The sequence below is a fragment of the Bactrocera dorsalis genome, chromosome 6, assembly GCF_023373825.1.
Source record: "Bactrocera dorsalis isolate Fly_Bdor chromosome 6, ASM2337382v1, whole genome shotgun sequence".
NCBI classification, from domain to species: domain Eukaryota; kingdom Metazoa; phylum Arthropoda; class Insecta; order Diptera; family Tephritidae; genus Bactrocera; species Bactrocera dorsalis.
In genome coordinates this window covers 34,972,442-34,989,902 of record NC_064308.1, presented here as the reverse complement: position 1 = coordinate 34,989,902, position 17,461 = coordinate 34,972,442, and the positions used below count along the sequence as shown (strand labels likewise).

Here is a 17,461-nt window from a genome sequence, read left to right as displayed (position 1 = left end):
ATAGTCAAGAACTGTCAAAAACCAATAGGACGGTGAAGTGACAAAACTTCTTCTTCTTAATTGGCGTAGAAACCGCTTACGCGATTATAGCCTATAGCCATGTAGGGGATGTTTCGTCTTCTCACTTTAGCTCCCCTTAAAACGGATGTTCTTAGGCTACCCAGAGGATACTTGGCCAAAGACCGGAAGTCGTGAGCTGCTTGAGCCATATGTAAAAGAATCGTTTCTGGCCACTCCCAAGTGAATGGCGATCAGAGAACTTTCCTCACTTGCGTGAACTTCTACACATGATCCCATCCTCCAAAACTAATAACTAATAATAAAAGTATAAACATCACAGTTTCGAACTGCGATCGCTATTCACAGGTTCGAACTGCGATCACAGTTTCGAACTGCGATCGCAATCGCAGTTCATAGAAGCGAACTGCTATTTATAAAAAATGATCGCAGTTGCGATTTGTGATTTTTTAATCACAGTGAAAAAATCACCGGTAGTGAAATATCGCTCATCACTAATATAAACAAGCATACAAAATCTCAAAGGAAAAAAAAAAACGTTCAACAAAACTTACAGAACTTGTGAGAACTATAGAAAATAAATATTAGTACTTACTATTTGTACAAACTTCTTCTTCTTTACTGGCGTAGACACCGCTTACGCGATTATAGCCGAGTCAGAAGATTTGTACAAACACATATTTTAAATTCCACATTGGCATTTATTCGACAATACCTTTTGTTCTTTGTCAAACAAAAACAAGCAGGATTGCGTACAAAAGCGAATTGATCTCTCTAATGAGCTCTCAATCGCACAAAGCATAAGTACATACATACATACATATGTATATAGAAGTCCGAGTATTAGGGTGTACCTAAATACGAAATTTCGGACATCAAATATTTTAATATATCAAAAAGACGGTTTAAAAGTAATTAACTAGTTAAAAATTAATTAAATTAGTTAAAAATACGTTTTATACAGATATAATCTAAAACCAAAAAAAAACTCTTCAAAAGAGTGTTCAATTTATTATACTTGATCCTTAACAGTATTTTAATATACAAATATACAATATAATAAAAATGGTTAATAACGAAAAAAATGGTAATACACCTGCAGCAGCTTTGCGCTCAAAACAGGCTATTAAATTTATTTCAGAAAGTGATAGTTTAACAAGATACTGCACTAGATTTGCCTCTTCACCGATTCACGAAAACTCGGAATCGTTACTAGAAATCAAAATTATAAATCTTAATAATTTTGGGACACGACTCCAAGCGGTTCATGATGCCATAGTAGAATCTGAAGATTCAGATCTACCTCAAAATTTTAAATCATCGGCTTACGATATTTTCGAAAACTGCTTGGACCAATATGAGGAAACAAAAGCTATGATCTCCGATCAATTAAAGCTCATTAAAGCAATTGCACCTATTCCCCACAGTAGAGTAGAGCTGCCACAAATAGACAATCAAGAGGCAAGTTCAGGCATCCAACTCGAGTTGCCCGCTCGTGACACAGAAACCTTTAACGGAGGTTATGAAGAATGGCCGTCCTTCCGGGACATGTTCAGGGCCGTGTACATAAACCATCCTCAATTATCACAAGCGCAAAAATTGTATCACCTCAGATACAAAATTAAAGGTCAAGCAGGCATAATAGTAAAACAGTTCGCTCTTAATGACGATAATTTTAAGTTTGCTTGGGAAGCTCTAAAAGCACGTTATGAAAACGAAAGAATATTGGTCGATAAGCAAGTAACGACACTATTAAGCTTGCCTAAAATCAAGAAAGAAACAAGTGAAGAATTTGTAACACTACAATCCTCTGTTTCTAATTGTTTGTCGATTCTGTCGACACAAAATATTCACACAGACAGCTGGGACCCAATTCTGATAAACATTTGCACCGCCGCATTACCAGAAAAGTCGTTACTTTTATGGGAGCAATCGCTCTCATCCCGAAAAAAGTGCCCAACGTGGCAACAAATGAAAGATTTTCTCACCACCCAATATGAAATTGCGGAAAGGTTAAAAGAAACAAGTAAGGAAGGGCTAAGTTCGGGTGTCACCGAACATTTTATACTCTCGCACGATAAAGTGATAATCGAGATTTCATTATCCGTCATTTACATATTTTTTTATTTTGCTGTAAGATTAATTAGAATTAAATTCTGAGAGATTTACCGATATTTTCGGTGAAAAATTAGGTTAGGTTAGGTTGGGCACTGAGTTCTTCGTGTTCGATATCAGGGACCTTGAAAAGTTATAGTCCGATCACAACAATTTTTCCACAAGGGATACCTCAGCTCACATACCGTATTTGAGTAAAGTTTTATTCCGCTATGATTATTGGTTTCTAATGTATATACTATACAGAGAAGGCATCAGATGGAATTCAAAATAGCGTTATATTGGAAGAAGGCGTGGTTGAGAACCGATTTCGCCCATATTTAGTATATGTCATCAGGGTGTTAAAAAAATATTATATACCGAATTTCATTGAAATCGGTCGAGTAGTTCCTGAGTTATGGTTTTTGGTCCATAAGTGGGCGACGCCACGCCCATTTTTAATTTTTAAAAAAAGCCTGGGTGCAGCTTCCTTCTGCCATTTTTTCCGTAAAATTTTGTGTTTCTGACGTTTTTTGTTAGTCGGTTAACGCACTTTTAGTGATTTTCAACATAACCTTTGTATGGGAGGTGGGCGTGGTTATTATCCGATTTCTTCCATTTTTGAACTGTAAATGGAAATGCCTGAAGGAAACGGCTCTATAGAGTTTGGTTGACATAGCTATAGTAGTTTCCGAGATATGTACAAAAAACTTAGTAGGGGGCGGGGCCACGCCCACTTTTCCAAAAAAATTACTTCCAAATATGCTCCTTCCTAATGCGATCCTTTTTGCCAAATTTCACTTTAATATCTTCATTTATGGCTTAGTTATGACACTTTATAGGTTTTCGGTTTCCGCCATTTTGTGGGCGTGGCAGTGGACCGATTTTGCCCATCTTCGAACTTGACCTTCTTATGGAGCCAAGAAATACGTGTACCAAGTTTCATCATGATATCTCAATTTTTACTCAAGTTACAGCTTGCACAGACGGACGGACAGACGGACGGACGGACAGACAGACATCCGGATTTCACCTCTACTCGTCACCCTGATCACTTTGGTATATATAACCCTATATCTGACTCTTTTAGTTTTAGGACTTACAAACAACCGTTATGTGAACAAAACTATAATACTCTCTTTAGCAACTTTGTTGCGAGAGTATAAAAATAATAAAAAACAAGTAAGGAAGGGCTAAGTTCGGGTGTCACCGAACATTTTATACTCTCGCATGATAAAGTGATAATCGAGATTTCATTATCCGTCATTTACATATTTTTTTATTTTGGTTCCGAATGTATACGAACCGATTTCCCCCATATTTCGTACATATCATCAGGGTGTTAAGAAAGTATTATATACCGAATTTCATTGAAATCGGTCGAGTAGTTCCTGAGATATGGTTTTTGGTCCATAAGTGAGCGACGCCACGCTCATTTTCAATTTTAAAAGAGAGCCTGGGTACAGCTTCCTTCTGCCATTTTTTTCGTAAAATTTAGTGTTTCTGACGTGTTTTGTTAGTCGGTTAACGTACTTTTAGTGATTTTCAACATAACCTTTGTATGGGAGGTGGGCGTGGTTATTATCCGATTTCTTCCATTTTTGAACTATATATGGAAATACTTGAAAGAAATGACTCTGTAGAGTTTGGTTGACATAGCTATAGTAGTTTTCGAGATATGTACAAAAAACTTTGTAGGGGGCGGGGCCACGCCCACTTTTTCCAAAAAAGTTACGTCCAAATATGCCTCTCTCTAATGCGATCCTTTGTGCCAAATTTCACTTTAATATCTTTATTTATGGCTTAGTTATGACACTTTATAGGTTTTCGGTTTCCGCCATTTTGTGGGCGTGGCAATGGGCCGATTTAGCCCATCTTCGAACTTAACCTTCTTATGGAGCCAAGAAATACGTGTACCAAGTTTCATCATGATATCTCAATTTTTACTCAAGTTACAGCTTGCACGGACGGACGGACGGACAGACGGACGGACGGACAGACGGACGGACGGACAGACAGACTTCCGGATTTCAACTCTACTCGTCACCCTGATCACTTTGGTATATATAACCCTATATCTGACTCTTTTAGTTTTAGGACTTACAAACAACCGTTATGTGAACAAAACTATAATACTCTCCTTAGCAACTTTGTTGCGAGAGTATAATAAGAACATTAAACACGACCTCAATGTAAGCTTCAATAGACCCCAAGCTAGAAGCAAAAACAAATCAAACATAATTTTTAACAAAACGCAATCGTTCATATCCGAACAGAAAACCGTCATGCGAACTATGTAATAGAGGGCATAAACTTAAAACTTGCGAGAAGTTTAAAAAATTAAACATAAACGAGAGGAACAACTTTGTCAGGTCAAAAAGACTTTGTAAAAACTGCTTGTCCCACTCACACAATATTAATAATTGCAAAAATTGCCAAAAGACACCATGTTGAAATTTCCTTAAGGCACAAAAAGTTCAAACGCTGCACAGTGAAACGCAAAGTGGACTAGTTACCGAACTAGTTACAACCATACCAACTCAAGTTGAGTACAATGCAAATAAATACCTTAATTCACACTTAAGGAGATTTCAAACTCTAGAAGATCACTATTGTTAAGACTTCTCTTAAGCTACAACTACTCGATTAAATAATGGCCGGTACGTCGTACGACTACCACTAGAGCCACGATATTCCAATACCTCACATATTGGTAGAAAAAACAAAGTAAGATTTCGGTGTAACAATATTAAAAACTCAAGGACATACTACTTTTCGGCCCCGCAGGATGGCTTTCGCCAATAATGGGAAAACAAAAAAAAAAATCTGAACAAATCCTAAAGCGGTGGCGCACTACTACTTGTAAAATTATTGCATACGCACTTAAATATTACCTACAATAAAATTTTCCAAAAAGTTGAATAATCTTCACTACATAAGCGTTCCTCATAAGGGTAGTTGGTGAGAGTCTGTTGTAAAGCATGAACATCCCACTTAAAAAAATTATAATTCGAATGAAGCCGTTCGCAATTACCGGCCACGCTCTCGCAAGATCCCTCTATTGGCACAGCCCTAACTCCAGGGCTAAGGAGTACCCATTCTGGCCATACCTGAGCCAGGCGTGGAGTTTCTATCTTTCATAAGGCGATAATAAATAAAATGCAAACAATTGCCGATAATACAGAAAAGGCAAACAATAAACAACCGGTATACCAAACCGATAAAATAAGCAATTGTAAATAACCGCTAGTAAAATAAATAAAACCACCAAGCACCACTACTTACATAAAAACAAACATAAAAACAAATTTATATTAAAACCAAAATCGCTACTTACAGCTAATATGTTATTATGCAACCTCGGCTACTTCGGCAACAGTAAGCCGAATTACATGTATCACCTTATACAAAATACTAGGCAAAACATTCGCCTAGGGGGCCCAGGATGTCTAATGAGTTAAGCATCCCCCCACTTTATCCGGAAAAAGTAGCACACACTAACACTTGACGACACCACACTCACACACAAGACAGCTCACCACACTTGTACATCCACCCACTCAGCATAAAGGATGGTCCCCGGAGCAGATTCAACACATTCGTTCGACACAGAAGACACACACAATCATCGCACATCGTAATTCGTGTACACAGTCGCTATAAACATAAGTCATCTACCTTCGTTATTTATATACAAGCTTTTTTCGATCATACGCGGCGCTACGTAAAGCCCTCCTGCGATCCCTCATCGGTCCGGTGTGCTACTTACATCCACCCCGCTCCGTGCACCTACATACATTCGTCGCCCACAAATAATTTATAATTTTTTATAAGACTTTGATTGCAATAACAATGATTGTGAAAACCTTAAATTATAATAAATTAATGTATATTTTAACCTATGTGCATTTTTTATTAAATAATTTTTGAGGTGATTAATATTTCGGTGTGCAAATGTGGGCAGCAAATTATTCACTGGTAATCAACGATCAACCAGCGTCTACATAATCCCAGAACTTGATGAAACTAACGAAGGGAACTTTCCTTGTAACATTTGATTCAGAGATTATGGTAAACACTACGACCTACGTCAACTGGGCTAAAACTATTCGATCGCATCCCGAAGCTGCACGCGAGTTGCGTCGTCAAACGATTCCACCTCTTTCAAACTTGTCGATATACCAAAAAAGACAAGTATTTTCTAAGTATTTTTTTTTCCTATAAAATGTAAGTTGAATCTTCAGATTCAACTACATACATACATATTAACATGCATAAATATATAAATAAAGAAATATGCATAAGCAAGCAATCATATTTTAAATTCTTTAAAAATGAAATCCAATGCCACTGTTATTATTTGATATGTTTATTTAAGATATGCCGGGTCGTTGATGCTGAGGAATGTCAAGTCAGCACAACGGCTTCAAGTAAATTTAGGAAATAAGATTTTTATAAAGAATAAGATAATGAATAATAAACTGAACGGCAAGCCGCACAGTACGGAAGTACCGGAGTTTTTATTCAAACCAAAGATATATATGTAATATCGTAATTGGCGCAGTCGGTAATTCGGTGTTCCCCATTTTTCTACTATAAAATACATCGTAACAATTTTAGTGCGTTGAAAGCAAAAGTTATTCTCAAACTTATACTAAATAAATGAAATATTATGAAGTAAATTAAACTATATAAAATACGCTAAATAAATAAATTGTTAATAAATTAATAATAAACTTTGCTAAATAAATGAAAGTTGCAAAAAAATAAAAATAAAAGAAAAACTAATTTTTTAAGGCGTCATATTTATGTAAAGCATATACAATTTCGCATAATTTGTTGAAGTAAAAAAAAAAAGTGAACTATAAAATAATTTTATAAAAAAATATACATATGTAATTGTGTACCAGAGATATTTGTAAGTGCCATACAAAAGCAACATCAGCAGCAACAACAACAACATTAACAAAAGCAACAACATTACCAAAAAACAGCAACAACATTAACAACAACAACGGCACCAGTAACAGTAACAACAGCAGCAACATTAACAACAACAACGACACCAGTAACAGTAACAACAACAAAAACAGCAGCACCAACAACAAGGTAAAATAATATTCAACTAATAATTTAAGTAGTAGTTTTATTTGAAGTCATTACTTTCTTTGTAAAAAAAAAAAAAAAAGTCAACGCAGAAATTATACTCACTAAATGTTTCAATCAATTCAAAAACAATAAAGTTAGAAATAGAAACGAACGCAATTGTTTTAAAATTTTTGTTGCAAAAATAAAATAAAAATAAAAAATATGGCAGAGCAAATAGAAATGCTAACTCGATGCTTGGCATCTTTAACACAGATAGCTGCACAAAATGCAGCAATAAATCAACTTACAATTAGGCAAAGAGTCGAAAAAGACTTAAGATATGTATCTCCCTTTGAAGGAATTGTAAAAAAAATTGCCATCTTTCATTGAAGCAGTTGACAGGGTACGAAGGGACTATGTAGGACAGGAAGAAATAGTATTCAGGGTTATTTATGATTTGAAAATTGGTGGATCAGCAAAAATTTTTTTGCAAATAAACTCACCTGAAAATTGGGAAAGTTGTAAAACTAAATTAAGGCAACATTATAGACCCACAAAAAATCAAATGATGATCACGAAAGAAATTTCGATTCTGAAAGTAAATAGTATAGCTGAATTAAGTAAAAGATTAAACGAAATCGTGGATGACATAACAGAATATAGTGCACTAAGCGAAAATGGTGACACTATGAGAGAAATTTTTTCGGGAATGCTAATTCAGCGAATAAAACAATTAGCATCAGGGACATTTGCATATACAGTGCAATCGGTCACATCATTAACGGAAATGGCGAATGAAATTTATAAATTTATTGGGTTGGATGAAGGCAATCTAAATCCTTATCTAAAAAAAGGGGGAAACAACTTTCAAGCTAATACCAAAAATAATGGTGTTAACAACAAAAATTTTTATTCAGGACAATATCGTTCACAAAATCAAAATTTTTCTGAACAACAGTATCGTCCACAATCCGGACAACGTCAAATAAACCTTCATCGACAACAATCTAATCAAACAAGACAGCCTCGATGGCAAAATCGTACAAACTATTCAGAACAAGTTCGAACAAATCAAAATCATTATAATTATTCACAACAGCAAAGAAAATCGGTAAATAGTAGACTACAAGTACAAAATAGGGGACCAGAACCCATGGACGTGGACACAATGAGTAGGAGAGGTGATCCACAAGAATCAAACACGAACGAGGAGTTTTTTACAAATTAGCTTCGGAATCATCAAACAAAATTATAATAATATTAACATTTTTTGAGAAAAAATTGTATGCTTTGGTCGACCCAGGTTCAACCATAAGTATAATGAAAAAATCGAGTTTCGAAAAATTTAAATTACCAGTGCTTGAAAGTGAAAGCACTTTGGTGAATACTTTAAACGGGATAATTAAAACGCCAAATGTTAAGGTAAAAAGCCCTTGTCCCAAAGAATTTAAATACCCGGAATACGCAAAAATGAGATGGTTATTAATGGATTTTAATAAACCATATGATTTGTTAATAGGAAATGATTTCCTTTTTAAAAACGTTAAAACCATTGATATCGAAAAAATGACAATAATTTTGAAAAATGGTGTGAATCTTCCATTCTATATGAAAACTATGCAAGAGCAAGTTTATTCATTAGATATAAGTGAAGTAAAGAACATCAACCTCGATCATTTAAAATCAAATGAGAAAAAGGAAATCGAAAAATTATTAAAGCATTTCAATAAACTTATCTATAAAGAAGGGGACAAGCTCACAAATGCAAAAGCAGTAGTTCATGAAATTAAAACAGTTAGGGATCAACAAATAAACTCAAGAATTTATAGATTACCTCCAAAACATGAAGAAGAAGTAAGAAGACAAATTTCTGAATTAGAAGAGCAAGGGATAATAAGAAAAAGTCACAGTAGATATAGCTCACCTATTCTAATAATACCGAAAAAGAGAGATAATTCAAGAATACAAAAATTCAGGCTTGTGGTTGATTATAGGAGGTTAAACCAATTGACTGTAGACGATAAGTATCCTCTACCGAATATCGAAGAAATCTTAGATAAATTGGGCAAAGCACAGTACTTTAGCACTATAGATCTAGCAAAAGGTTACCATCAGATTTTAATGGCAGAAAGGGACATCCAGAAAACAGCTTTTGTCACATCGGCAGGACTATATGAATACGTCCGAATGCCTTTCGGGTTGAAAAATGCCCCAGCTACTTTTCAGAGATTTATGAATGACATATTGAGGGAATATATAAATAAAATATGTGTCGTATATTTAGATGACATATTAATTTTTTCAACTTCATTAGAAGAGCACATAAACTCATTAAAAAAATTTTTTTTGAAACTACAAGAGAATAAATTAAAAATACAGGCAGATAAATGCAGTTTTCTTCAAAGGGAAACTACATTCCTAGGACACATTTTAACAAAAGAAGGCATCAAGCCTAATCCGGATAAAATTATAGCAATTCAAAAGCTACCAATACCAAAAACTGAGAAACAGTTAAAAGGATTTTTAGGAGCAACGGGCTATTATCGAAAATTCATAAAAGATTATTCTAAAATAGCTTACCCCATGATAAAATATTTGAAAAAGGGCAATAAAATAAACGCTAAAGATCCACAATATATTGAAAGCTTTGAAAATTTAAAAGCACTCATTTCATCTCACCCAACTCTCAAATTCCCAGAGTACGACAAAGAATTCAACTGATGCTAGTGACTATGCTATTGGAGCAGTGCTTTCACAGCAAGGCCAACCAGTATGCTATATTTCAAGAACTCTAAATAATCATGAGCAAAAATATTTAACTTCAGACAAAGAATTTTTAGCGGTAATTTTCTCTATTACATATTTTCGACCATATATATATGGCAATAAATTTAAAATAATAACTGATCACTGTCCGATCAAATATCTTGTTAATAAATATAAAGGAAAAGAATTTTCTCAACGCCACCAGAGATGGTTATTGAAATTGCAAGAATACAACTTTGAAATACAATATTTAAATGGAAAAAATAATGTTGTAGCTGATTTCTTGAGTCGAATTGAAAACTCACCAAAAATAAAAGAAGGTAACGACAATGAATCAAACTCAGCATTGTCGGAAACAATTCATTCAGCAGATGAAGAACTGCTTGAACACTTTCCAATTTAAGAAGAAATTGTAAATAAATATAAAATTCAAATTATATTAACATATAGACAAAAAGGGCAAATGCAAAGACTCCATGGAAGAAAACTAATTGAAATAAACCCAATGGATGAAAAAGAAGAGAACAAGGAAACATTAAAAAAATATATACAAGGAAACGGAATAGTAGGAATATTTTCAGAAGTATCTGAAGCAGATTACCATAAAATACAAAAACTACTTATTGAAATGTTTGCTCAAGATAGAAGTTTAAAATTTATAAAATGCACAAAAAGAGCCTCAGAAATAGAAGAAGAAGAAGAATTACATAAGCAAATATCACTATACCACACAAAAGAATATATGCATAGTGGCATAAATGAAACCTATAACACATTAAAAGATGAAATATATTTTCCAAAATTCAAAGAAGAAATACAATTGATAGTAAATAATTGCCAAAAATGCCAACAAATCCAATACGATAGGAAACCCACTAAACCTAAATTTCACCTAACTGAAACTCCAACCAATAAAAATGAGATACTTCATGTAGATATATTTCATTTCAATAAGCAATCATTTGTAACAGTAATTGATAAATTAACAAAATTCGCAGCAGCTTACAGAATAACAGACAGAAACTGGAGAGCTAAAAAGACAATAGATAGATAGATATTTATTTATTTCATGCACAATAAATATACAGGAAACAAGAAAAAAAAAAACAGCACTAGCTCGAGGCCATCAGCTGGTTTTACAAAAGAAATACTAATTTACATTTCGTTTATGGATTACAAATATTATACAGTTAAGGTTAACTAAATTAAATGAGATAGGTTGCATGAGGCTATAAAACTAGATATCTTGCTTATGTTAAGTGCTGCAGTGTCGGAAAGAAGTTGTGATGGAACAGTCGAGCCAAAAATCCGTTGCCTTTGAATAGAAAAACGAGGGCAGTTGTCCAAGATATGCTTCACAGATGTGCTCATTGCCCCGCAAACGTTGCATAATGATACTCCATGACTAAGAAGATGTCCGTGAGTGATCTGCGTGTGGCCCAAACGAAGTCTTGTGAAAACGAGAATGTCTGACTGTTTAGCATCGGAAGGAAAAGTAGGCCTAATTTTTGTTGGATTAATATCTGCATAATGGTGAACATATTCTTTCCACTTTAGTAAGGATTTATTGTTAATATACTGCCGTACATGTCTCGACAAATCGGCCTTTTCAAGAGTGTCAAAACAGATAGCTGGGTTATTATGAAGACTCTTCGCAACAGAGTCAGCTAGTTCATTGCCTTGGATGCCGCAATGGCCAGGAATCCACATCAATTTAATTTTGTTTTTGTGTTTAATTAGCAAATCCCTGGTGTGGGTTACTAGAACGCTGTCCTTTTTGAATTTCCAGAGGGCATCAATGGCAGACCGACTGTCAGTACAAATGCAGAAATTGCCCTTGGTTTTCGATGCAATTAAGGCGGCTTGATGGATAGCAAAGATTTCACTGGTGTAGATGGAGCAATGATTAGGCAGGATACCTTTTCTTAAAACATCAAGGTTTTCAGAGACTACTGCAAATGAGGTTGAAAATTTGGTTTTCGAACCATCGGTAAAAATAAAGTTGAATGCTTTTTGACTTAGCTCAGCTTTATATTCCAGAAAATTTTGCGCGTAAAGTTGTGGACAGGTGTTTTGCTTCTGAAATGTTTGTAAACGGGTTTCAATTGATAAGTCTGACAGCAGCCAAGGCGGGTAGTTTGGGTTCACTTTCCGAGTTGGTTTAACTGATACATTTAATTTCTTGGCAGTGATCAGTACACGGTGTATCGCTGAGAGCCGCTTTGGAAGATACTTTCGATTGGAAGCTTTAAGTATTTCGTCAAAGAGGTGGCTGTTACTGCAGCATAAAATTTTGTATATAAGGCTTGCAGTCATGTATTCGATTCTCTCATTTATGCTAGGGAGTCCAGATTCAGTTAGCATGTTGTCGACGGGGGTGGTGGTGAAGGCCCGTAAGCTTTTCCGCACCGCTGCGTAATATGGAGCACTGAGAAGATTTAAGTTGCTTTTGGCACAGGTTCCATAGATTGGCAGCGCGTAGTCAATTACAGTTAAAAATAATGCTTTAACAATATTACAAAGTGTAGTAGTATGAACAAATGATTTTTTAGACGAAAAATATTTTATAATATTGAGGCGTTTGATAAGTTTATTTCTAATATAATTACAGTGAAACCTAAAAGTGTATTTACAATCAAATAAAACGCCTAATATTTTCAAACTGCTGACATTGCATTTCTCATATGATATAATTGGTATTGCACTTCTCATATGATATAATCGCTCCTGACTGAGCCGACCAGACAGTAATGTCATTAAGGACTTTACAAAAAATCGCCTGAACCGTTTCAAGGCTGTCCTCTTTGGTATATATTAAAACATCATCAGCATAAATCCCGTAACTTACTTTGTACTTATCTATAATTTGACTTGTTTCGTCAAATGCAATAATAAATAACACTACCGAAAGAGGAGAGCCTTGAGGGATACCATTTTGCAAATCATATATCTCGGATGAAACGCCATTTACTCTGACCATAAATTTTCTATTCGTTAGAAAGTTTTTGACAAAGTTATACATTTTGCCACCCACTTTCCACTTTCTTAGTTGCCTTAAAACTACGTGTGCTCCAATGCGGTCAAAAGCCTTTTGGAAGTCAAGGGAAAGAGCTGTGATGTGTTTTTTACTGGATAAAGCATTCGAACAGAAATGATCGAAAGTTAATAGGGAATCGATGGTACTATGACCGCTTTTACACCCAACTTGAGTGGAGCTTAACAATTTGTTTCCAGAAGCAAACCACATCAACCTGTGGGCAATTATTTTCTCCAGAACTTTACTATTACATACAACTAGGGATATGGGCCGAAAATTTGATATATTATCCGCTGGTTTGTTTGGCTTGTGGATGGGAGATACAAAAGCGCACTTCCAACTTTGAGGAAAAATACCAGATGAAAAAATGCTGTTATATAGGTTTATCAGTCTTATTTTAAATGAATCGGGGAGATTTTTGATCATTACGTAAGTAATGCGGTCGTGTCCTGGAGAGGAGCTCTTAACCCTGTTAACGAAATTGTTAAATTCCTCCTTCGTGATTGGATTATCAATTTCTTTTGCAGATAGAAGGAGATTAGGAGGGGGAAATATATTTCGCTTAACAGGCGAGTTTTGTCAGGTACAAAAGTTTGAGAAAAATTTGTATCGTTTGAATAACCAGACCAGTCCTTAGCAAACAAATTTGCAGCTTCCTTAGCAGATGGTGAGGGGTTATTGCCTGCCACAAGGTGGGGAAAATTGGAAATACTATAAGACCCCGATAACTTTTTAAGGTTTTTCCATATTTCTTTGGGTGAAGTTGTAGGATTAATAGAGCTAGTAATATTGCTAAAGGCTTCTTTTTTTGCCTTTTTTGCCGCTAACTTGAATTTGGCGTTTGCTGCTTTATAAGACAGAAGGTTTTGGTTAGATCGTACACGTTTGTAGATATACCAGGCAGATTGCTTTATGGCTCGCAATTGAGCGATTTCCTTATTCCACCAAAGGACACATTTTTTCGAGAAATATGGCCTGTTTTGGGGTATAGATGAAGAAGCTGCAGTAAGGATAACCTTTTTAACTTGAGCGGCTTCCTTGTTGATGTTGTTGCTGGCGGGATAAAGGTTATTAATTTTCTCACATAAGTTATGGTACTTTTTCCAATTGGCCTTTTCAGTTAAGAATTTGGGAGCATGCTTGATCATATTTGTTTTGTTACAATTTAAGTAAAAAATTATTGGATAATGATCACTGCCACAGAGATCCTCCAAGACTTTCCAAGAAAAGAGTGGGTAAATATTCGTTGATGATAATGAAACATCTACATGAGTAAATGTTTTGTGTGTAGAGAAGTGCGTAGGTGTTTTATTATTTAGGACAGATAAGTCAAGTGAACAAATGAGTTCCTCAAAGCTTTTGCCTCTACGGTTTTGGATAGGGGAGCCCCAAAGCGGGCTCCACGCGTTAAAATCCCCACAAAAGATGAGTGGTTTAGGTAGAGAAATCAAAATACTTTTCAGCTCGTGGAAATCAATAGCACTGCTTGGCGGAAAATAAACTGAGATCACTGTGAAAGTTAACATAGCTTTGATTTGGAGGGCAATTATATTTAAGTTAGTTTCGATCTGAATACGTTTGTGGCAAATGTTTTTTTTAATCAGCAAACCAACGCCGTGAATATTAGTTTGATTCGTATTGTGGAAATATGCTACGTATGGAGAAGGTGCTAAAAATGTATTCCCATATCCAATATTGGTCTCTTGCAGAGCAATCAGATCTGGTTTAAATTCAGTAATGAGTAACTGAAGCTCATGATAATTATTAAATAAGCCATTTATATTCCATTGTAAAAAAGTTAACATATTTAATGGCTGGAATTAGAAGCTGAAAGTAATTATTATATTGATATATACGGAAAACTAAAGAGCATTAACTGTCCGAATCATCAGACATTTTCTGTAATTGTGTAAAAGAAAGAACTCTGTTAATTGATGCAGGTGGAGAGAAAGCAATTGCCGAAAAACTGTCATCAGTGGTAAAGTTGTTATTCATAGTTTGAGTAGTTGAGTATTTTTGTGCTTTATTGAGTGACGCTGCACTATTTAAGTTTACGGTGGTATCTCCGAGAGAAGTACTAGCATGGTTATAGGCTATAACTATAACTATAACTTATAGCATTCATCATCTGAGCTATTATTTGAGTGGAGAGTGGTTTGCTTAGTAGAGAGCATTCGCTTTGATTGTTGGTTAGCTGATTTCTGTTTAGTTGGGCTGAGATCAGAGTGGAGAGTTCTTTGGTAGTTAGCTGTGATTTGAGTAGAATTTTGAAGAGAGTTATTTTGATTATTGGGCTGTTGATTAGTAAGACTATTGCTTGAGAAAATTTGTGTTTGGTCGCTGGAGACTTTTGGATTTGAAGGTGATTTATGAATGATAGTTGATGAATTGGTGCTAGAATTCTCCTTGTTCTCATTAATTACCGTTTGTGAGGAACCGGTACTTGGTGCAGTAGTATTAGCATGTGCGTTTGCTATTTTTGCACCAGTTTGCGGTGTGCCCTAGCAATTGGCACGATCTGCACCTCATAGGGTTGGGAATGTACTCCCTAACCTTTACGGAGTGCCACGAAATATCTATTTTGCTAGGGAGTTTGTATGAGTCGAAGGACAGGAGAACAACCCCACTGGGAGTTGCCTTACCGTCAATTACTTTGTTGAATTTATGTATTGAAGTAACGCCTTGGCTGCTTAATTCTTTTACAATTTCCTCATCACTTACTTTATTGAGGTAAGGAGCATATATTGTTCCCTTTGTTGTGTTCAGCGAGGCATGAAATGAAAATTTGACAGAGCATACACCATGTAGTTGCGTAGTGGCCAGAAATTTTTGGGCAATTTTTATATCTTTTACTAGAAGCAGAAGGTTTCCGTCTCTAAGCTCAGATATGGAAATAACATCTTTGCTGATAATTTGTATGGCTTTGTGCACCGCAAAACATGAGAAGTCTGATATTTTTTTATTAATATCATCACATGCTAGAATAAGAAATTTTGGGTCTGCCACAACGACGTTTGGTAGTTCGGGGAAAATATTAATAGGCGAACCATTAGAAAGTTTTTTCTTTTTGCGTGGGTAATCGTTTGCAAGTAGTGCAAAACGATTCACCCTACTAGCACTTGCCCCTAGGGGCATTTCACAATTTGAACAAACTCACCAAGCCTGAATAAAAAATTCAGTGAATGATAAATATGAAGCAAAGCTTTACACTAATCAACGAAATAGAGGCAAAAGAGAATAACGGAACTGAGACCGCACTGAAATCACTACGATAGCGAACTTAACACGACCAAACACTTTGAGTGCTAGACGCTGACTGCTAAAAAGACAATAATTATAGAACATTTTGCGAAATTCGGTAAACCTAAAAAATTATTATGGATAATGAGTTTAGAGCAGAACAATTAATAGAATATTTAAATGCCGAAATGCTGAAAAGAAGTCCATCACACAAAACCAAATAGCCATACAGGAACTGCAGACATTGAGAGACTGCACTCAACCTTGTTGGAAAAACTAACAGGAATTGAGGACTCTAGTCTTTCAACAGAAATGAGAATACAAATTGTTATATGCAACTATAACGATAGGTACCACTCAACTATCAAATGTTCTCCAAGGGACGCCAAAGAAAACATTTGTCCATCCATATTACAAGATAGAATAAATACAGTAAAACAGAAAACAATAGCCAAATTAAATCAAAACAGAGAAGAATATATAGAAAACAGACAAACAGGACCAATTAAAAACTACAAAAGAGTAAGGCATAAAGATCAACCATATTTCAGAATATTTCCCTTACAAAACGTCCATCCGGCAAATATAAAAATACCAATGAAATTGGCAAACATAGAAAATCCAAATGAGAATGATGACGATACATTTAGTTTAAGGGCATTTAATGGGGATAATAACACATAAAAAAAAAAATCGGTTATAGGATAATAATTTTATTTTTACAGATGGCGGGGACAATTGTGTTTTTTTCAATAACTATAACATTGGTGGCAACACTCTTGCAAATCACACCGATAATTGCGGAAGCGGGGTACACAATCGTAGAAACGGAAGACATAGAAATAGTCAATGAAATAAGTACAATTTTACATATTATAAATCCACAAAAAATAACAGAAATGGTCGACCAAATTAAAGAAAACATTGGACAGTTAAATATTGACAACAAAGAAATTTTGTATAACGAAATAAAAAATATAAAAGCAAAAATCACTTCTATAACACCATATATCAAAGAAAGAAAGAAAAGAGGTTTGATAAATATTGGGGGAACAGCCTATAAATGGATGTTCGGAGTTATGGATGATGATGACAGGCAAGACATTGTAGATCATTTGAAAATTATTGAAGAAAATAACCAAAATGCAATTGAAAATTTAAATAAACAAATAGCTATTAACGAACATTTCAATAGATCACTAAACCTGTTGAAAGAGG

The 17,461-nt window shown here is 35.0% G+C and overlaps 1 protein-coding gene across 1 annotated transcript; it reads right to left on the bottom strand.

The window, feature by feature from the left end:
• Positions 1–10,768: 10,768 nt before the first annotated feature.
• LOC125779295 (uncharacterized) lies at positions 10,769–12,850 on the bottom strand. The gene has a single exon (XM_049460560.1). It carries the CDS (start codon positions 12,721–12,723, stop codon positions 11,167–11,169), a length of 1,557 nt encoding a protein of 518 aa, XP_049316517.1. The 5' UTR covers positions 12,724–12,850; the 3' UTR covers positions 10,769–11,166.
• Between the last annotated feature and the right edge of the window lie 4,611 nt (positions 12,851–17,461).